This window comes from Podarcis erhardii (assembly GCF_964252035.2).
Source record: "Podarcis erhardii genome assembly, chromosome: 13".
NCBI classification, from domain to species: Eukaryota; Metazoa; Chordata; class Lepidosauria; order Squamata; family Lacertidae; genus Podarcis; species Podarcis erhardii.
The window spans coordinates 54,210,444-54,229,016 of NC_138502.1; the positions used below are offsets into that span (position 1 = coordinate 54,210,444).

The 18,573-nt window shown below is 46.1% G+C and overlaps 1 protein-coding gene and 1 long non-coding RNA gene across 7 annotated transcripts in view; one reads left to right on the top strand and one right to left on the bottom strand.

The window, feature by feature from the left end:
* ACACB (acetyl-CoA carboxylase beta) overlaps positions 1–18,573 on the bottom strand; it is a 68,337-nt gene that overhangs the window by 28,524 nt on the left and 21,240 nt on the right. For 5 of the 6 annotated variants that reach the window (XR_014150496.1, XM_081836488.1, XM_081836486.1 and 2 more), the window contains exons 10-26: positions 16,874–17,083; positions 15,321–15,491; positions 13,278–13,439; positions 12,292–12,455; positions 11,203–11,353; positions 10,931–11,034; positions 10,537–10,618; positions 9,609–9,754; positions 8,522–8,672; positions 8,106–8,240; positions 7,808–7,954; positions 6,723–6,911; positions 5,551–5,651; positions 4,665–4,753; positions 4,438–4,562; positions 1,555–1,668; positions 380–493 (exon numbers count right to left, since the gene is read on the bottom strand). Coding sequence is in view for 4 of the 6 variants with exons in the window: in XM_081836488.1 (XP_081692614.1) it covers positions 380–493; positions 1,555–1,668; positions 4,438–4,562; positions 4,665–4,753; positions 5,551–5,651; positions 6,723–6,911; positions 7,808–7,954; positions 8,106–8,240; positions 8,522–8,672; positions 9,609–9,754; positions 10,537–10,618; positions 10,931–11,034; positions 11,203–11,353; positions 12,292–12,455; positions 13,278–13,439; positions 15,321–15,491; positions 16,874–17,083 (2,355 nt within the window). In the remaining 2 variants the exon portion in view is untranslated. The remainder of the gene's footprint in view (positions 1–379; positions 494–1,554; positions 1,669–4,437; positions 4,563–4,664; positions 4,754–5,550; positions 5,652–6,722; positions 6,912–7,807; positions 7,955–8,105; positions 8,241–8,521; positions 8,673–9,608; positions 9,755–10,536; positions 10,619–10,930; positions 11,035–11,202; positions 11,354–12,291; positions 12,456–13,277; positions 13,440–15,320; positions 15,492–16,873; positions 17,084–18,573) is intronic. The other variant, XR_014150497.1, reaches the window with a different exon arrangement.
* LOC309327364 overlaps positions 14,302–18,573 on the top strand; it is a 53,341-nt gene continuing 49,069 nt past the window's right edge. Inside the window, exon 1 of the long non-coding RNA XR_014150522.1 lies at positions 14,302–14,358. This is a non-coding gene — a long non-coding RNA (uncharacterized lncRNA). The remainder of the gene's footprint in view (positions 14,359–18,573) is intronic.

The following is an 18,573-nucleotide window of genomic DNA, read 5'->3' on the forward strand; positions in this document are numbered from 1 at the left end:
TTTTAAAAATGAGGGATTTGATAGACTGACTCTGGGCAAAGGACCAGCTCCACCCCTGAGTACTTCTTGGCTAAAGCGTGACTCAAGTTTATGTCATGTATTCGTATCCAACCTGTTTTTCTCTCCTAGGAGCTCAAGGTGCCACACACAATTCTCTTCCTCCCCATTTTATCCTCAAAACGACCCTGTGAGGTAGGTTTGGCTGAGCATGAGTGACTGCCCAAGGACACCCAGGGAGCCTCATGGCCAAGTGGGGATTTGAACCCCGGTCTCTCCTGGGTCCTAGTCCAGCACTCTTGCCAAGACACGACAATGGCTCTTTAGTGTGAACAGATGCTGTCAGTTGCAAGAGCCAGACCTAACAAGCAATCCAGGTCACCTTTAGGTTTTCAGGGCAGAACTGGTGTCCATACATGTCTATGGCTGAGAGGAAAATGGATTCCACCTGGTTGTGCCTCAGTTCGTAGGAAGGGAGGTGGGAGGCAATCAGCACCTGGAACAAAAAGGGGCTTGGGTTCAACCGGCCCAAGGGAAGCAAGGAGAGAGGAATCACAGGGGGCCTTTCAAGGCCCCAGCAAACCTTTTGAAACATACAAGTGAAAAGCAAGATTTGTGCACAATTGCTAACTTTTGTGCCGTTTATTCTGCCTCCAAGACGGAGGATTTCAAACGATCTGAAAAGCGTGGGAGCAAACGATCAGGAGATGTAAAAGTTAGTGGGGAAAGACACTGAAAGTGCCCCTATCTCTTCTGAGATTTCAAAGACCAGACATTTTCAAACGGTCTTTCCATGCTGACACATACAAAAACTAGAGCACCATCTGTTTTAACCCCAAAGTATAAATCAAACTGTTAATCTTGTTGTCATTCACAGACAACACCTTAAACATAAAAATAATAAATGCAAAATATAGAATACAGCAGGAAAACAAAACATCAGAAATAAAGCACAACAGCAACACATCGCAATAAGCAGAAGCATTACAATTGGAGGGGGTTAATAAGCAGAAGCAATACAGGCAGGGGGTTGGACTCGATGGCCCTTGTGGTCTCTTCCAACTCTATGATTCTATGATTCTATGAGTTTAAAATGCTGAGTAAATTTGTAAAAAACAAAACAGAACAAAAAACCAACAGAATCAGGTTGGCCATATTGCAAAATGCATTGTAGCTGGAATCTGAAGAGTTACCACCTGGACATATCAGGATCATCCTCTTTCTGTCAAACACAGAGTCAATGCTAAGGAGAAGGAACATCTGTAGCCCTCCAGATGTCGCTGAGCTACAACATCCATCATCCTGAGACAACTGGCCATGCTGGCTGCTGGGTGTTGAGTGCCCAACAACATCCAGAGAGCCACACTCTTCCCATCCATGCCAGGTGCTCTGGAAGGTCTCCTCAGATTCCTTGAGAAACCCAAACCCTCCTCCAGGGCATGCAAAGCTTGACATGGGGCCATTTGGAACCTTCTCCCCTTAGGCAGCAACACAAAGCCTTGGCACAAAATGCCTGCAGTTCCAGGAATGAAGGAAGAACACGGGAGTCCCACTGACCTGCCTGGCCCTCAAGGCCACTTTGGAGTGCTCTGTTTTGCTAAGCTGAGTCAGCTCATTCAGAATGGCCATCAGCTCATCGGTCAGGGTGTGGTCTCGGCCACAAAGGTGATCCTGGAGGTAAAAAATGCCAGACTGTATTATCTCTCTCTTTTTTTAAAAATAAATATTTATTAGAGTTTCCAAATTAATACAAAAAACAAAAAACAAAAAGTAACAAAAAGTAACAAAAATACAAAGATACAAAATTAAAAACAGTTAAAACAAATATAATTTCCATTACTTATTTCCATTAACTTGTTTCCCAGACCTCCTCTCACCTCCCCCTTTTGTATTCCAGTTCAAATCCTTAACTCAGCAAATCCTTATTATAACTTATTATAACTTATTGCTCAACCTTTACATTACAGCTGGTAACCACTTAATTTCTGTCCAGCATCCCTCTAATGTCCATTAATTTTGCAATGCCTCTGCAAATAGTCTTTAAATTTCTTCCAGTCTTCTTCCGCCGACTCTTTTCCCTGGTCTCGGATTCTGCCGGTCATTTCTGCTAGTCCCATATAGTCTATCACCTTCATCTGCCATTCTTCGAGAGTGGGTAAATCTTGTGTCTTCCAATACTTCGCGATGAGTATTCTTGCTGCTGTTGTTGCATACATAAAAAGAGTTCTATCTTTCTTTGGCACCAATTGGCCGACCATGCCCAGAAGAAAGGCCTCTGGTTTCTTAAGGAAGGTATATTTAAATACCTTTTTCAGTTCATTATAGATCATTTCCCAGAAAGCCTTAATCTTTGGGCACGTCCACCAAAGGTGAAAGAATGTACCTTCAGTCTCTTTACATTTCCAACATTTGTTATCGGGCAAGTGATAAATTTTTGCAAGCTTGACTGGGGTTATGTACCACCTATATATCATTTTCATTATATTTTCTCTTAAGGCATTACATGCCGTAAATTTCAAACCGGTGGTCCATAACTGTTCCCAGTCAGGAAACATGATATTATGTCCAACATCCTGTGCCCATTTAATCATAGCAGACTTCACTGTTTCATCCTGGGTGTTCCATTTCAGCAGCAAGTTATACATCTTTGACAAAATCTTAGTTTTGGGTTCTAACAATTCTGTTTCTAATTTTGATTTTTCCACCTGGAATCCAATTTTCTTATCCAATTTATAAGCCTCCATTATCTGATAATAATGAAGCCAATCTCGCACTTTGTTTTTTAGTTTCTCAAAACTCTGCAATTTCAATTTATCTCCCTCTTGCTCCAAAATTTCCCAATATTTTGGCCATTTGGACTCCATATTGAGTCTTTTAAAAGCTTTCACTTCCATTGGTGACAACCACCTTGGGGTTTTATTTTCCAATAAGTCTTTGTATCTTATCCAAACATTAAACAATGCTTTCCTGACAATATGGTTTTTAAATGCTTTATGTACTTTAACCTTGTCGTACCACAAATATGCATGCCACCCAAAAGCATTATTAAATCCTTCTAAGTCCAAAATGTCTGCGTTCTCAAGAAGCAGCCAGTCTTTCAACCAGCAGAATGCTGCTGATTCATAATAGAGTTTAAGGTCTGGCAGGGCAAATCCACCCCTTTCCTTTACATCAGTTAATATCTTAATTTTTATTCTGGGCTTCTTGCCCTGCCAGACAAATCTAGAAATATCTTTCTGCCACTTCTTGAAACAGTCCATCTTGTCCACAATTTGCAATGTTTGGAACACAAACAACATTCTAGGCAACACATTCATTTTTATAACTGCAATTCGTCCCAACAAGGAAAGCTTCAAGTTTGACCAAATTTCTAAATCTTTTTTCACTTCCGTCCAACCTTTTTCATAATTATCTTTAAATAAATTCACATTTTTTGCTGTCATATTAATCCCCAAATATTTCACTTTCTTAACCAAAGTCAAACCTGTCTCATTCTGAAACCTTTCTTTTTCAATTGGTGTTAAATTTTTCTCTAAAACCTTAGTTTTTAACTTGTTCAATTTAAATCCTGCCACTTGACCAAATTCTTGAATTAAGTCTAAAACCCTTTTAGTACTAGATTCTGGCTCCTGTAGCGTCAAAACTAAGTCATCTGCAAATGCTCTCAATTTGTACTGTTTAGCTCCGACCTGTATACCTTTAACCAACTGGTCTCTTCTAATCATGTTCAGCAAGACCTCCAGAACTGATATAAAAAGCAACGGGGAAATTGGGCACCCCTGTCGTGTCCCTTTTTCTATCTTAAATTCTTCCGTAACCACATTATTTACAATTAATTTTGCTTTCTGTTCAGAACAGACTGTATTATCTCTTCCTGCACCAATGTAGAAAGGAACCAGCAGCGGATAGAGAGCCCAGCTTCTGAAGCTGAAAGCAGAAGGGGGAACAACATCTCGGAAGAGGGGTTTCCAGCAGCTCCCTTGCTATTTTTGCTATTGCCAAGAGGCAGAATGTTGTTAGCGTAATCTTATTATACAGTATTGGTATTGAAATGTTGGCACTTTTGTATGCTGTTACATTTGCTATTATGCTACTGGGAAATGAAATTGCTCTTGCAGTGGCTGATTTCGAAATGCCTTCCTGTTTTCTTTGTTGCAAGCTGCTTTGAGCAAGATTCATTTTTGTAGAAAAGCATCATACCAATAAAATTTTGAATGAATGGTGAGTCTGGGGGCTGCTCCAGAGGTGGCCAAACAACAACTCCCACCAGCCCCAGTCAGAATGACCGGTGGCCAGGGAAGATGGATGCTGCCGTCCAACCAGGCCCGGAGGGCCACAGACCCGCTGCACACATACACACACAAAAATCTGTGGCTCCCCAGGAAGCCCCTTTCTTGTTCTGAGAGGACTCCTGGCTCTTAGCTTCCTCCTGCTACTCACAATCAACATCGTCACCAGGAGATTCTTCTTTGCCACCTGCGCATGGGAGAAAATGCATTCCAGAACCGGGGTCATGTTGGGCATGTATTGCTCGCGGAGGTGGATCACACATTTGTCATAGTGAGCTGAGACGAAAAGGGAAAATAAAAAGGGGTGCTTGTCAGATTTGGTCTCCCTCTTTCACTCCCGTGATGACCGAAGAGCGGCAAACCTGTTGTTGAGCCTACCTTGCTGGAACTGGGTCTCCACCTGCAAATAACACCTTAGGAGATCCAACACGACTGATTTCATGTGGCCTCGGATGCCACTGCGATACCTAAACGAGGGGAACAGATGTATTCCTCTCTTGCTGGGGTTGACAAGAGCTTTTGGAGAGCTGAAGGTGGGTTCACAGGGGCTTTGCTTCTCGTGGTGAGCACCTACATAGCTTTGTCCCACTGATTTTGGTTAAATAGGCTTTGCAGGTTTCTAATGCAAGAGCCTGCTGGTTTCTAATGCTCAGCCTGTTTACAACAGGCATTGGTAGGATGAGCAACGCCACCTCTTGTAAAGTACTTTCAACTCTCAGCTAAAAATGTCATGTTGCTAGCTTGAGGAATTTAATTGTGAAGCATAGGTGTTTGAATAAAGTAGATGAAAAAGTATGAAGGTTTACCTTTTTTTAAAAAAAGGAAGCACATAATTTATGTATCAGGTCAGAGCAAGTTGAACCCTGTGTTGCTCTGGAATTCTAAGAAACCAATTCTTGATTCAAAATGGTATCCAACTGTATCCCAATGTAAATGAAAATCCGATTCTTGAACTGAGGAGCCACCATGCAAAATTTAGTTATGAAATCTTAAAGAAAGAAACAACTTTCAAATATATAATGTAGGAAAAGGCCCCCAATGGGCTGTTTGCTGCAACTCTCCTCCTTCTAGGCAAGGCCACAGCATATTCATTAAACCAGCCTTCCTCAACCTGGTGCTGTCTAGATGTTTTTGACTACAACTCAAATCAGCCCCAGCTAGGAAAGCAGAAAAAAACTAGACACCCAGCACACACATTGGGTGTAGGGAATGTATGCTGCATGTAAGTGAGGAGAAGGGCAGGGTGCCCACCCCCTGAACTTGCCTCTGAACTAGCTGCACGATGCTCTGGGTGTTCAGGAAGAAGACCTCCCGGTCAGCTTTCCGCTGCAGGGTGGCTGCATGGCTGTCCAGAATGCTGGCAATCTGGGAGGCAAAAGAACATCAGAAAAGCCTGGCTGCTGGATCCAGCCAGTGGCCCATCTAGTCCAGCCTCCTGTTCTCACAGGGGCCAAGCAGATGCCTGTACATCTGCAAGCAGGACCTGAGCACAAGAGCCCTCTCCCCTGAAGCTGCTTATGGACCCTAGCATGTCTTTTACAGGAAGGAAAGAGAGGGCAAGGAGAAAAACTAGAGGAGATGACTTAGGAGCCGCCTGTTTCTGCACTTTCAGTTCTGTGCCCATGCTTCTTTCTCCAGAGCAGCAGAGGATGTTCATAGAATCAAAGAACTGTAGGACTGGAAGGGACCTCAAGGGTCATCCAGTCCAACTCCCAGCAATGCAGGAAGCACAGCAAAATAATCCCCAACCTCTGTTTAACAACCTCCAGTGAAGGAGAGCCTTCTGGGGGAGTCCACTCCACTACTGAACAGCTCTTACCATCAGAAAGTTGAATCCATTGGTTCATGTCCTACCCTCTAGAGCAGCAGAAATCAAGCTCACTCTATCCTCTGTATGAGCGCCCTCCTATGCTGAAAGTAAGGCCAAGTCCCCTCTCAGTCTCCTCTTTCCCAGGCTAAACATCCCCAGCTCCTTCAACCTGTTCCTCATCAGGCTGGGTTTCCAGACCCTTGATCATCTTGGTCACCCTCCTCTGCACACCTTCCAGGTTGTCCATATCCGTCTTAAATTGTGACGCCCAGAACTGGACAAAGATTCCAGGTGGGGCCTGACAAAGGCAGAATAGAGCTGTACAATGACTTGAGCTGGACACTAGACTTCTGTGGATGCAGCCCAGGATTTCATTAGACCCCTTTGCTGTCACATATTAACACATCACAATCTGGAGGACCCCTGCATGCCAACTGGAGAAGAGCAGTAACTTCAGTTACACAGACCTAGGCAGGGGGAGGGGAGGGGAAACTCTGCACAAAGCTCAAGAACACCCCCAGTTCTCTCAGGATCCCCCCTGGGCCTCCCCAGCATTTCTTTGAAGGCAGCCCACCCCCAGTCCTCCTGGCATCACCTGCCCTCCCCCTCCCCACTGCAGCCCTCACTTGCTGGCTGGGGAACTGGCACAGCACTGAGGTGATGTTGCTGGCATACTGGGCCATCACTTTCCGGATTGACTTCTCCACAGATGGCGGGATGCGGCCCGAAATGCTTGTCATGATCTCCTGCAGCTCCAGGAGAGGAAGAGATGGGTCCCGGAGGGTCTTCATCAGCTTGAAGACCCATTCTTTGAGCTGAACAACAACATCAAAAAGGAGTAAATTATCAGGGACACAAGGACCTCCCAAATAAGACACAGATTCAGTTTGGGAAAAGGCAAGTTCAGGGGCATCGGCAGTTTGTGCTGAGGGGCTCTATTGGTATGGGGACTGCCAAGCAACCCAAGGGAAGTACAGTGGTACCTCGGGATGCGAACGGGATCTGTTCCGGAGCCCTGCTCGCATCCTGAACAGAACGTAAGACGCGACAGTGCGCCTGCGCGTACACAGGTCGCATTTCGCCGCTTCCGCGCCTGCGAGTGATGTCATTTTGACCGTCTGTGCATGCACGAGCGGAGAAACCTGGAAGTAACGCACTCCATTACTTCCGGGTCGCCACGGAGCACAACCCAAAAGCGCTCAACCTGAAGCGTATTTATCCCGAGGTATGACTGTATTAAGAGAAGTTCTGCACACCTGAGAAAACTGTCTGGTGCAATGGTAGCCAGCTTTGGCCAGGAGTGCCTGGGAGCCTGCCAAGCACAAGGAAGAGGCCCCAGTTGCTTTGCTTGTGGAAGATCCCTGGCTTGTTCCTGCCAGGAACCGTTGAGCCCTATTCCGCATTACCACCACAGCCTCTGACGTGGCTCGGCCCTGCCACCCCCGAGCTCCCCCCAGCAGGAAGGAGATGAGAAGAAGGCTTCCTGTCCCTGCTGTGGGACTTTGTTGGCCTCCAGGGCAACCCACAACCTCCTTGCTTTCTGTGCAGGACAAGTGAAGCATCTGGCATGAGAGGGTGTGGGACTTGGCTTTGACTGATAGATCTGTTGTTTGTATTGTTTTAGATTAATCTTAATAAAAATCATATTACAAACACTCACACATGCAAAACCAGCCAGGGTCTTTGCACACAAGGAGACCCCCCCCCTTACTTTGGTGCTGAAATATGGCTCTGGCAAACAATATCCATTCATGACGTTCATCAGGCTCTCCAGCACGTTGTGGAAGACCTGGTGCAATTTCTCACCGAGGATGGGCAGGGGCTGTTGAGTGGGCAGCCCACCGGTGTACAACTGGGCCTGGAGGTGGGGATGGGGAGACATTGGGGAGGGCAGCACAAGAAGGAAGAAAGCAGAGAAAATCCTTTTAGAATCCGGAAGGGCGGAGCAGAGGCGGAGGAGAGCCCAGCCAGACACACCTTCCTTTCCCAATCAGCCCCGGCTCACTTACCAGGTGGACTTTGGTGGGGTTGTCCAGCTCAAGCCTCGCCACAACGCAGCCCGTCTCCAGCAATGTACCTGGCCGCTTCACGTAATGGATGAGGCCCGATTCCTCCACTGCCAAGGTCACCACCATCTTCATCACCTGTTTGGAGAGTGACAGGAGGCTTCCTCACCCTTGCTGACAGGCCTCGGATGAAAGCTGGATTCACACAGGCCTGGATTAGCCCTTAAGCAAAATAAGTGTGTGCTTGGGGCATCCAGGGAAAGGGGCACCCCAGAAATGATCCACTCATCCCCACACACTCTGAGCTGAAAGTTCATTGCGCCCAATATGCTCCCGTTTGCCCCTGCCATGCGGTGGCTGGGAAGGCAGCTCCAGAGCATCCTCAGAAATGCTTCCCAGCCGGCCAAATGCAGGGCTACCTCGATTTCCGCATAGCTGTGGCCCACACAGACATGTCCCCCGTCATCCACCGTGTACTGCAGGAGCTTCCCAGCAGAGGGAGAACGGAGCAAGGTTGGGTCATTCTCCTTTTCAAAGTCGCAGGTTTTATTGCCAATGGTGATGCGGTATCTGGAGTCGAAAAGAGACGGGGGGGGGGGTTTAGCTTTTAGGGTGTTAACTGCTACCCATTGCAGAGAGAAGGGTGTCCCTTTACTGTTGCGTCTTTCCATCAGTTGCTGTGACCAAGAAATCTTAAGTTAAATATTCATTTTAAATATTTAAACTAATTTAATGGGGGGGGTGATTAATTTGCCAATGAATGTACAGAATAGTTCTCAAGCACAGGATGTGGAACGCCCAACCTCAGAAGGTGGAGGATTCTCCCTTCCTTGGAGGTTTTGAAACAGAGGTTGGATGGCCACCTGTGAGTGATTCTTTAGGTGTGATTCCTGCATTGCGGGGGTTGGGCTAGATGACCCCTGGGGGTCCCTTCCAACTCTCATGCTTTTTTTGCTTCAGATTTATGCTATAACAAAAACACCAGATTAAAACAGATCACTGCCACCTGCCAACCATATAAGCAGTTTTAATAAATAGTTGTATTAAAAATAGTATTTGCACATGTAAAAAAATTTAAAATCTGCGGCCCAATTAATTGAGGCACCATTTAGTTGATTAATCTAGCTACTTATAACTTTAACACTGCAGCTCTAGTTGTTATGCTTTTCTTTAGAGTTCCCCCCTTTTTCTATGTGAGCTGTTATTGCTTTTATGCTAATCTTTCCTCCCTCTTCTAAAGGTTTGTCTTATCTGGTCTGGGAATTGAATGCAGGACCTGACAGCCAAAGTGAATGCACAGCCCTGGCCTACAGCTCCCAGCCTAAGCTGCTAGCCATTCCATCACAGGCAACTGCGACTTAATTGTGAGCAAAAGGCTGCTGCACGTGTGCCTAGACAAGGCCGCTCTCTTCCCTTGTAGGTGGCCTGGAAAAGCTTCTCTCCCTTGCTAAGCCTTGAACTGGATTCCACAAAGAGCAAGAAGCAGCAACTCAGAAATCCACTTACCGGTCCGTTTCTTCCTTCATGTACGTGGTATAACTGTTGCCATCGTAGGAGAGCAGGAGCCCCCCGTCATTCAACCTGTGGACGTCGATCTCTATGTGGGTGTTGTTCATTATGATCACGTAGGTAGACAGCGATTGGCGAGCAACCTGCCCAAGCGCCAGAAAAAGAAAATGGGAGCCCTTTTACCCATCTTCCCCTCAGAGTGGGAAGGAAACCCCCAAGTTACCCCATCTATCACCCTGCCCACTTCCAACCTCACAATACACACTGCAGATTCAGATATTCAAACAGCCAGATCTGCGTGTAGATAAGCTGCCTCAAGAAAGCATTGCTTTTCATGTTTGGCTGCCCTGCAGCAGCTGTTCTGCCGAAACCATGGTGGGGGTGAAGGGGGAGAGAGGGGGCAAATAAGAGCATTCTTCCCTTCCTTGGTTGCTTTTTGCAAGGTTTCAGAGGGGCTTCCTGGGTCTTTTCGTCATTTTGGGGACAAAATTGCGTGGTCAGAAAAGCATTATACATTTCCTCATAGGAATCAATAGAAAATGTTGACTTGTTACACAAACACTCTCATGACAAACCATTTCCTGAGGACTGATTATGTTCAGGTAGTGGCACCTGTATTTATGTCCCATGATGAACAACTTCATTATCTTCTTACTCCCTAAGCAACAGGTACAGTCTGCTCTCCAATCAAGTTCCCAAGCCGCACCCTGCATATAAAGACTCCCGGTGGGAAGCCGCCTTGTGTCAAGTCCATGTAGCCCAGTGTTGCCTGCACTGGCTGGCAGGGGCTCTCCAGGGCTTCAGACAGGAGTCTTTCCCCAGCCTAACTGGAGTAGTCTTTGCGGACTGAGCCTGGGACATTTGGCACACAAATCAACTGGCTCTCTGAGCCTTCCCCTTTGGATCAACCTTTCGCAAGCAGTACCTTGAGTGAGTATTTCATGCCTTCGTAAATAAGCTCAACGTCAACAATGTTCAAAAGTGAGGCTGCTGGTAGGACTTGGCCCCTGGAAGACAATCCCATCTTAGCACAAAAATTGCCCTACAATCCTCTTCCTCCCCTCTCCACCGCCCTTCAGTTACTCTTCAGAACAATCTTTTGAAGACAGATCTGCAGAGCACCTTTAGAATACTCTAAGCATTCCACACACACACACTTTGCTGCTATGCTCGGACAGCTGCTCTTTAGCTATGCTGCCACTCCCTGCAACATAATTTGCGACTGCAAGTCAGCACCAAAGCCCAGGTGAGTAGGAAGAGTTTCTCAAATGCGGCTGAGTGGTGTAACACCCCCAACACTCCTTTAGGTGGCGCTTTACCTTTCAAGCGAATGCAGGAAATCATCCATAGACGTCCTGAACAGAGCATCCGCCACGTTGAGAGCGCCACAGACCACGCCCAGAATAGTGTCTGGCTTCTCTGCCTGAAGGGAAAATAATGTAGGCAGACCGATAGACAGACAACTTCTTCATAAGAAGAAAGAATTCAGACCAAGCTGCTCACATCTTTGAATCCCAAAAGGTTAATAAAAAATATGCAGTATATATTCAGAAGCATGGCATAAATGACTGGCACCCGGAGCTCGGCTCACCTGCACTTTCTCTGCAATCAGGTGATCTAGCCAGCTGGTGTCAGTCTCGTTGGCCTGGAAACTCTCTGTTTCCAGCAGCTTGACCAGGTACTCGACTGTTGTCCTGAAGTCCCCACGGATGGACAGCTCCTTCAGAGCTACTACTAAGTTTCTGAGAAGATAACCCTTCTTATTAAGGTACAGATCTGCCTCAGGAGATTTTATTTTTATTTTTTATCTAGACTCTGCGTACAACAATAAATTTGCTTTTCTCAAAAAGATAGCTGGAAATTTGATTTATCAGGGGGTGAAGCAAGGCCCTTTCTGAAGTATCATCCAATCACAGCCTGGAATTACGGTAGATGTTACTGGAAATGCTGGTATGAAAAGAGGCAGTCTTGCATCTCCTTCTCTCCTCTCCCTAATAACATCTGCAGGGCAACCCTTTGCATTCACTCAGTTGGGATTACTCCCAAACAGATGTGGATAGGATTGCAGTCTGATCATCTAAAAAGTTTACCATCATATCATGAAGCCGCACATTTCCTTATCCTCAAGCTACACTTTGGTGACTGCCATTTGAGGGGGAAAGCTCACAGCCCAACATCATGGCTCTTGTTTTAACTTACTGCAGGGGTGGGGTAGCTTTGGCCCTCCAGATGTTGCTGAACTACAACTCCCATCAGCCCAAGCAAGCATGGCCAAAGGCCAGGGGTGATGGGAGTTGTAGTTCAGCAACAGTTAAAAGCAGCTATTTAAAACATTCAAATAATAATTAACCTCAGTGATAAGCTAAAATCAGATTAAAACAACATGCCAACATTCAATGTATCTGGGCAGGCTTGCCTAAACAAAAGTGGTTCTCACAGGTATGAAAAAGAATACAGTGAACATCTATTCACTGTATAGATTCACAGTGGTATCTATAGGCAGGGAGTTCCAAAGTGTGGTGCGGCCACAATGTGGAACAAATGTTATGTGGCACCTCCAAGGGTGTCCATTCTGAAGCTCAAAGCAGTCAAGTGAGCATATGCAGGGCAAGGTGATCTCGCAGGTAACCTGCTCCCAACTCCTTAAGGCCACTAAGGTTGATGACAGTGAAATACTCACGAGATGGCTTCCTCTCGGTTCTCTCCCCAGGAGAAACAGTGTCCAAACTGAGAGTCAGCAAATTCATGCAAGCCGCCAGTGGCTGCCACACTGAAGTACCCCCAGACGTTCTTGTTGCTGCGGAAATTCAGCTCCTGCACGGTGCCAGAGCTTGGCTTGAAGCCCTGCAAGGTGCAAAAGAGAGATATGGGGAGCAGGAAAGTGGGGAGAACATGCGTTTACACTTTTGCCTTATTTCCCCGCCGACTTTTAAGTGAGGTCTCAAAAGGCAGCTTGCCACAAAAATGGTAAACATGAGACAGCAGAGTCACTGACCTGTTACCTGACCGGTACTAAGAAAAACCGGATGTGGGCTTTAATGTCCCCAGGTCTTTACTACAGTGTGATCGTATCATAGGCACTCACTCTTAACTTGAATTATTTCAACCATACGTGGTAGAACATGATTGAAATTCCACAAGTTAAATCCAAGCAAGGCGGAAAGCTTAAAAGCTCTTTTTGTGTCCACTTTGATGCTCCCCATCTTGCTTGAAGGGGCAAGGACCCAGGCAGTGCCCTCATTAAGGGGGGGGGGCTCTTGCAGATCTTGCAGGGTCATCTGAGTTCCTGCAAGATCTTCTCCAAGCAATCCTGGACTTAATTGTGTTTTACTGCGTCTGCTAGTCCTTGCTGCTTCATCTTGAATAATAATATTTAATAATAAACTTCATTGTTATATGTTCATATTTAATGGTTGCTGGATTGTGCTTTTATTTCATTTTTAGATTGTAAGCAACATAACAGAACCTTAGGTGGAAAGCTGGGGTCCCAAAAAAATAAAAAAATAAACAATAGGCAATTTGCGAACTCCTCCTGTTGCACAGAGGTTTGACACTGCTTGATAAAAGGATTCACATCCCACACGCTTGCAATGTGGACCCAAGCTCTCTCAGCATCCCCTCTCCATCTCCTTACAGGTAAGGACAGCTTGAGTCTCCATGACTGACCTCATCAGGATTTTCACTGGTGATCCGTGCTGCAATCACGTGGCCCCTGGGGACGGGCACATTGCTGGGGCTCTCAAAGGCAATGGGAGAATCCCCCCAGGGGGGTTCCCCATAGAGGGCTCGGATGTCCTTCAGTCTGTGCAAAGGCACACCCATGGCAATCTGAGAGGAGGAAGAGAAAAGAAGGGGCAAAAGGAAACAGAATTCCTTGGACCTTTCAGGGTCCTTTCCAGATGCTTTTACAAACATTTTATTTCATGGGATGCAGTTATCTTCTTTGCATCAGAACACATGGCAAGATATTGGCTGCATTCCATGGCAGTTTATTCTGTTTTCTTGACATTTCCCTGACTGTTAATTTCTGCATTCTATTTGAGTTTTCAGATAACATAAAAACTACTTCTGGTAATATGATGTACATTTAGCACTCATTTCCATGATATTTGCTTCCAGAAAACAAATCTATTTGCAAATAACATGGAAACAAGTGCTAAACTTGTGCTATATTCCACTATATTTCAGGAAGTGTCTTTTACATCACGTGAAAGCTCAAATATAAACCAGAACTTAACAATTAGGGAAACAACAGGAAAATTAAATAAACTGCCAAGTGAATGCAGATAACCCTTAAAGGCTTATTCACATTTCCTCTTTTCCCTCTGCTTCCCCCCAGAGAAAACTGCTTTTTGGTGCTCAATCAGAGCAAAGTGCAATTCGGGTTTTCTCCAGATTGATGTTTGCTCTAATTTAGTACTAAAGAATGGGTTTTCCATGGGAAAGGAGCGGGGAAAGGGGGTAACTGCTCGGACCTGTGCCTAGAAGGGAGCTGGGCATGTTTAGCCTGGAGAAGAGGAGGTTAAGGGATGATATGATAGCCATGTTCAAATATATAAAAGGATGTCACATAGAGGAGGGAGAAAGGTTGTTTTCTGCTGCTCCAGAGAAGCGGACACGGAGCAATGGTTCCAAACTACAAGAAAGAAGATTCCACCTAAACATTAGGAAGAACTTCCTGACAGTAAGAGCTGTTTGACAGTGGAATTTGCTGCCAAGGAGTGTGGTGGAGTCTCCTTCTTTGGAGGTCTTTAAGCAGAGGCTTGACAACCATATGTCAGGAGTGCTCTGATGGTGTTTCCTGCTTGGCAGGGGGTTGGACTCAATGGCCCTTGTGGTCTCTTCCAACTCTATGATTCTATGATTCTAGAAAGCAAGTGGGAGTGTGGATGAACCCATAGTCTCAACCGCAGCTAAGAGATTAGGAGCGGCTTGTAAAAATCCCATACTCCTTTTTTCTCTCTCTTACAGGCTCCCATACGCTCATCCACAGTTGAAGAGTACATGTGCACCAAGTCTTAATCATGTTTAGCACTAATCAGGTTCCCCTCTTAACCAGGGTCTGCAAGCTCACTTCAGTCTCCGGTTATTTTCTTTGCTACATTCTTATGGAGAAGAGCTAAATGCAGGCACCTGGCCAGCCACTGTGGGAAGGAGGTTGCTGGATTAGATGGGCGCTTGGCCGGATCCAGCAGGGCTCTTCCTACATTCTTTACTGCAACTGGAGAGCCAGTGTGGCTGGCGTGCTGGACGAGGACCTGGGATATCAGGGTTCAAATCCCTCCTTGCCCATGAGGCTCACTGGGTGTGACCTTGTGCCAGTCACTGAATCACTGCCTCTCTGCCTCACCTACTTCACTGGATAGGTAAAGGAGGGTTGTTTGGGGGAATAAATGTGAAGAGGGAGAACATATGGCACCCTGGAGCACCATGGAGGAAAAGATGGGATAAAAATGCAATAAATAAATTACTACAATGAAAAAGACCTTAAAGAGACTGACTTTTGGTGGTATGAGAAAAACACCAGGCTTAGAAATTTCTAGGTCCCTGCAAAGATCCTGCTTCCCGCTAGTCCTAGAGAACAGGGATGGGTCCCCTGTGGTCCTCCAGATGTTGCTGGAACTACAAAACCCATCGTTCCTGACCACTGGCCATGCTGGCTGGGGAGGGCCATGGGACAAAAACCCCATTTAGTAGTATCTGAATTACCTGAAGCTGGGCAGCAGGTAAGTTAACATCAGCAATCATCTCGGTACAAGGGTGTTCCACCTGCAGGCGCGGATTCAGCTCCAGGAAGTGGAAGCTGCCATCTTCACTGTAGAGGTATTCCACCGTTCCCGCGCTCACGTATCCCACTATTTTGGCAAGTCGTACAGCGCACTGTGGAGAAAAGCAGCCATGCAAAATAAGCCTCCATAAAACACGCAATGCCTTGGGAGAGTGACAGGAACAATTCATCCAGAGAAGTGCACACTTCTACATTATCTGAAACTCTGACTTTAATTTTTCTTGCATTTTGATATATTGGCTGCTTTGGAGAACTGAATTTTGAAGAATAAGGAATATGTTCAGCAAGTAAAAAAACAAAATAGTTTGCAGTGAAGGTGAGATTTGAACACGGGACAAGGAACAGTGTGGTGCTGCAGTCGGAGTGTTGGGGCAGGGACTAGGGAGACACAGGTTCAAATCCACACTCACCCCCAAAGTACTACGGGTGACCCTGGTCTCAGCCTGATCTACAGCACAGGGTGGTTGTGAGTGTGAAGGAAGGAGGGGGGGGGAGGAAGAGGGCAAAAGGGAACCATGAGGAGGTCTTTGGAGAAGAGGCAGTCTATAAAGGGAAATACCTGTAAATAATAAAATGAAAAACAGGGATGTGGGCCTGTGGGAAAGGGAAGTCATCACAAAAAAATTATATGCATTTTAGTGCACATTCCATCCAGTATATAAATTTTGGTTATGTCATTTCTGCACAATTTCCCAAGCAAGTTCCCCTAATGCATCAACTTTTTCTTTGTTATTTTCTATGTGCATTTTCCCCCAATATAGGCAATATACGTAGGCCATTTACACGGGGGTTACGTTCTAAGGGACCACATGTGTCAGTGAAATTGCACATATCTGAAACACCACTGAAAAAGCCTGCAAACACCTCGTTCTGCCTCTGCCCAATCCATGTGTGCACAGTCACGCACATATTGAACCTATGTAAATGAGGGGTCGCCTATATACCTGCATTGCAAAACTCAGAAAAACATGATTTGCGAATGGTGGCTGCAATTCAGTTTGCTTATTGTTTTGGTGCGTGCAAACAAGGAGATGGGGACAGGGGTCTCTGTCAACGCTTGGGTGCCAGGTGCCATTTTGAATCAGAATGGCAGACCAAAATGCAAGTTTGCTGTGACTTTGCCTGGTTTTTGGCATGATGGGTCCAAACTCATGAATTACACCATCCATTTTATAAAAAACATCTTTTATTTCTAAAAAATCCTGAGAAGCACCAGGCACTCTCTGCTACTGTAGAATAAGAATCCAGTTATTGTGGTCCCAGATAAAGGGCTAGCTTAAATAAGAATAGAGAAAGCTGCCTTTTACCAAATCAGAACATTGGCCCAAGCCAGCTTAGTGCTGTCTACATGGACTGGGAGTCTCTCTCAGCCCTACCTGCGAATCCTTGGGGATGGAACCTGGGACCTTCTGCATGCAAGGCAGGTGGTCTACCACAGAGCTATGACCCTGTTGGAAAACTCAGGTGTGTGTACCTGTTCCATGTATTCAAACACAGACGTTGCTGCTACAGTTGCTGGAGCTTCTTCAATAATCTTTTGGTGCCTCCTTTGGATGGAGCAGTCCCGGCTAAACAACGAAACCGCGTTCCCATACTGATCTGCTAAGACTTGGACCTCAAGGTGACGGGCGTGCTGCAACAACTTCATCACAAAAATCGGAGAGCCTGGAGCCTCACTCTGCACCTAGAACCACAGAATCATAGAATTGTGGAGCTGGAAGGGACCCAAAAGGTCATCCGGTCCAAGGCCCCGCAGTGCAGGGATCAATGCTACACAATCCACACCAGCTGGATAGGAGGGGAAGCTGAGATGGGTGTGGGTGACAAAAAACCCACCAATTAACACAAAGCAATCCAAAGCAGTCCATATCCTGGTCACTGCCTTTGGGGTCAGTTGGGAGTTTCTGAGTTGCAGAAAGTGATGCATGCATTACAACAAGCCAGTCTGGAAGTTACCAGAGCATGGAGTACAGCGGCCAAGTCATGTTGGCTATGGCCTTCCAGGTACATTCCAGAGCAGCATTACTCAAGGTTGGGACTGGGGAAGGATGTGAGCGGAGGACAGGACAAGGCTATGAGACACCCAAAGTTCGGTGTTTCGAAGTTTCAAGGGGGGGGGGAGAGGCTTCTGGAGACAGTTTACTGGTGCTGAATTGTGTGGGCCATAAGGTAAGGAAGATCAGGAAAGGGCAGGGGAGGGAGCAAAACTCAAAGAACACAGAGGCACAAAAGCACACTGTACAGACAGATGCCAGGACGCTTCTGCTGGACACAGGGGTTTCACAACAGAGATTTCACCCTGGAGAGCTGGCCTGATAATGTGAGCCATCACCTGAACAAACAATTTCCAGGGTGCTTGCTTGGGAGTAAGCTCCACTGAATTTAATGGAATTTACTTCTGAGTAAATATGCATAAGACTGCATATACACCAGGCAGTTGTATGAGGCCAGTGAATTGAATGTGCATGTGATAAAACCCAAACACTAAGAAATAAATTGTTGCAACATATATACTGCAGCAGCTTAGGAGAGGCATCCACCCTGTGCAGGAGTGAACAGGGAGCATCCTTTCTAAGCCATGTTCATGTTAATAACAAACACAGTAAATGCTGCTCAGTTAATCAGAGGCGTTTTTTAGTCAACCAAAGTGGTTTTTCAAATCGTCAAAGTTGCACCCTACTGAAAAATCCTGCCTTAAAGGAATGCAGACGTCACAGACTGATTCACATCTGTTAATGATTTATGCCTCTCCAAGGGCAAACTCCATGGCAGGCGGCAACGCTGGAAGCAACATTTGTGCTGTTTGTTATGAACACATTAAAACAACCCATGTGTTTAATCTGGATTCAGCATTGGGAGAAAAAGCCCAATTTTTTCCCACAGGAAAGCCCAAAGTACAGATCTGCCAATTTTAATAAATGTGAACACATTTTCAGATATTCTGAAGAAGCCAAAGGTTTAAGGATTCTCTGTTGTGCAGCTTTTGGGAGGCAGGGTCGGAAAACCTTTTTCAGCTTGAGGGCCACATTCCCTCATGAACAGAACTTTCTGAGGGCCACATACCAGCTGTGGGCGGGGCCAGAGGCCAGAGTGGGTGGAGCCTTGGGGGGGGGCTTTTCCCATTGCACAGTGGACTACCTGCGAGCCACACAAGCGCCACACAGCTCTCCTCAA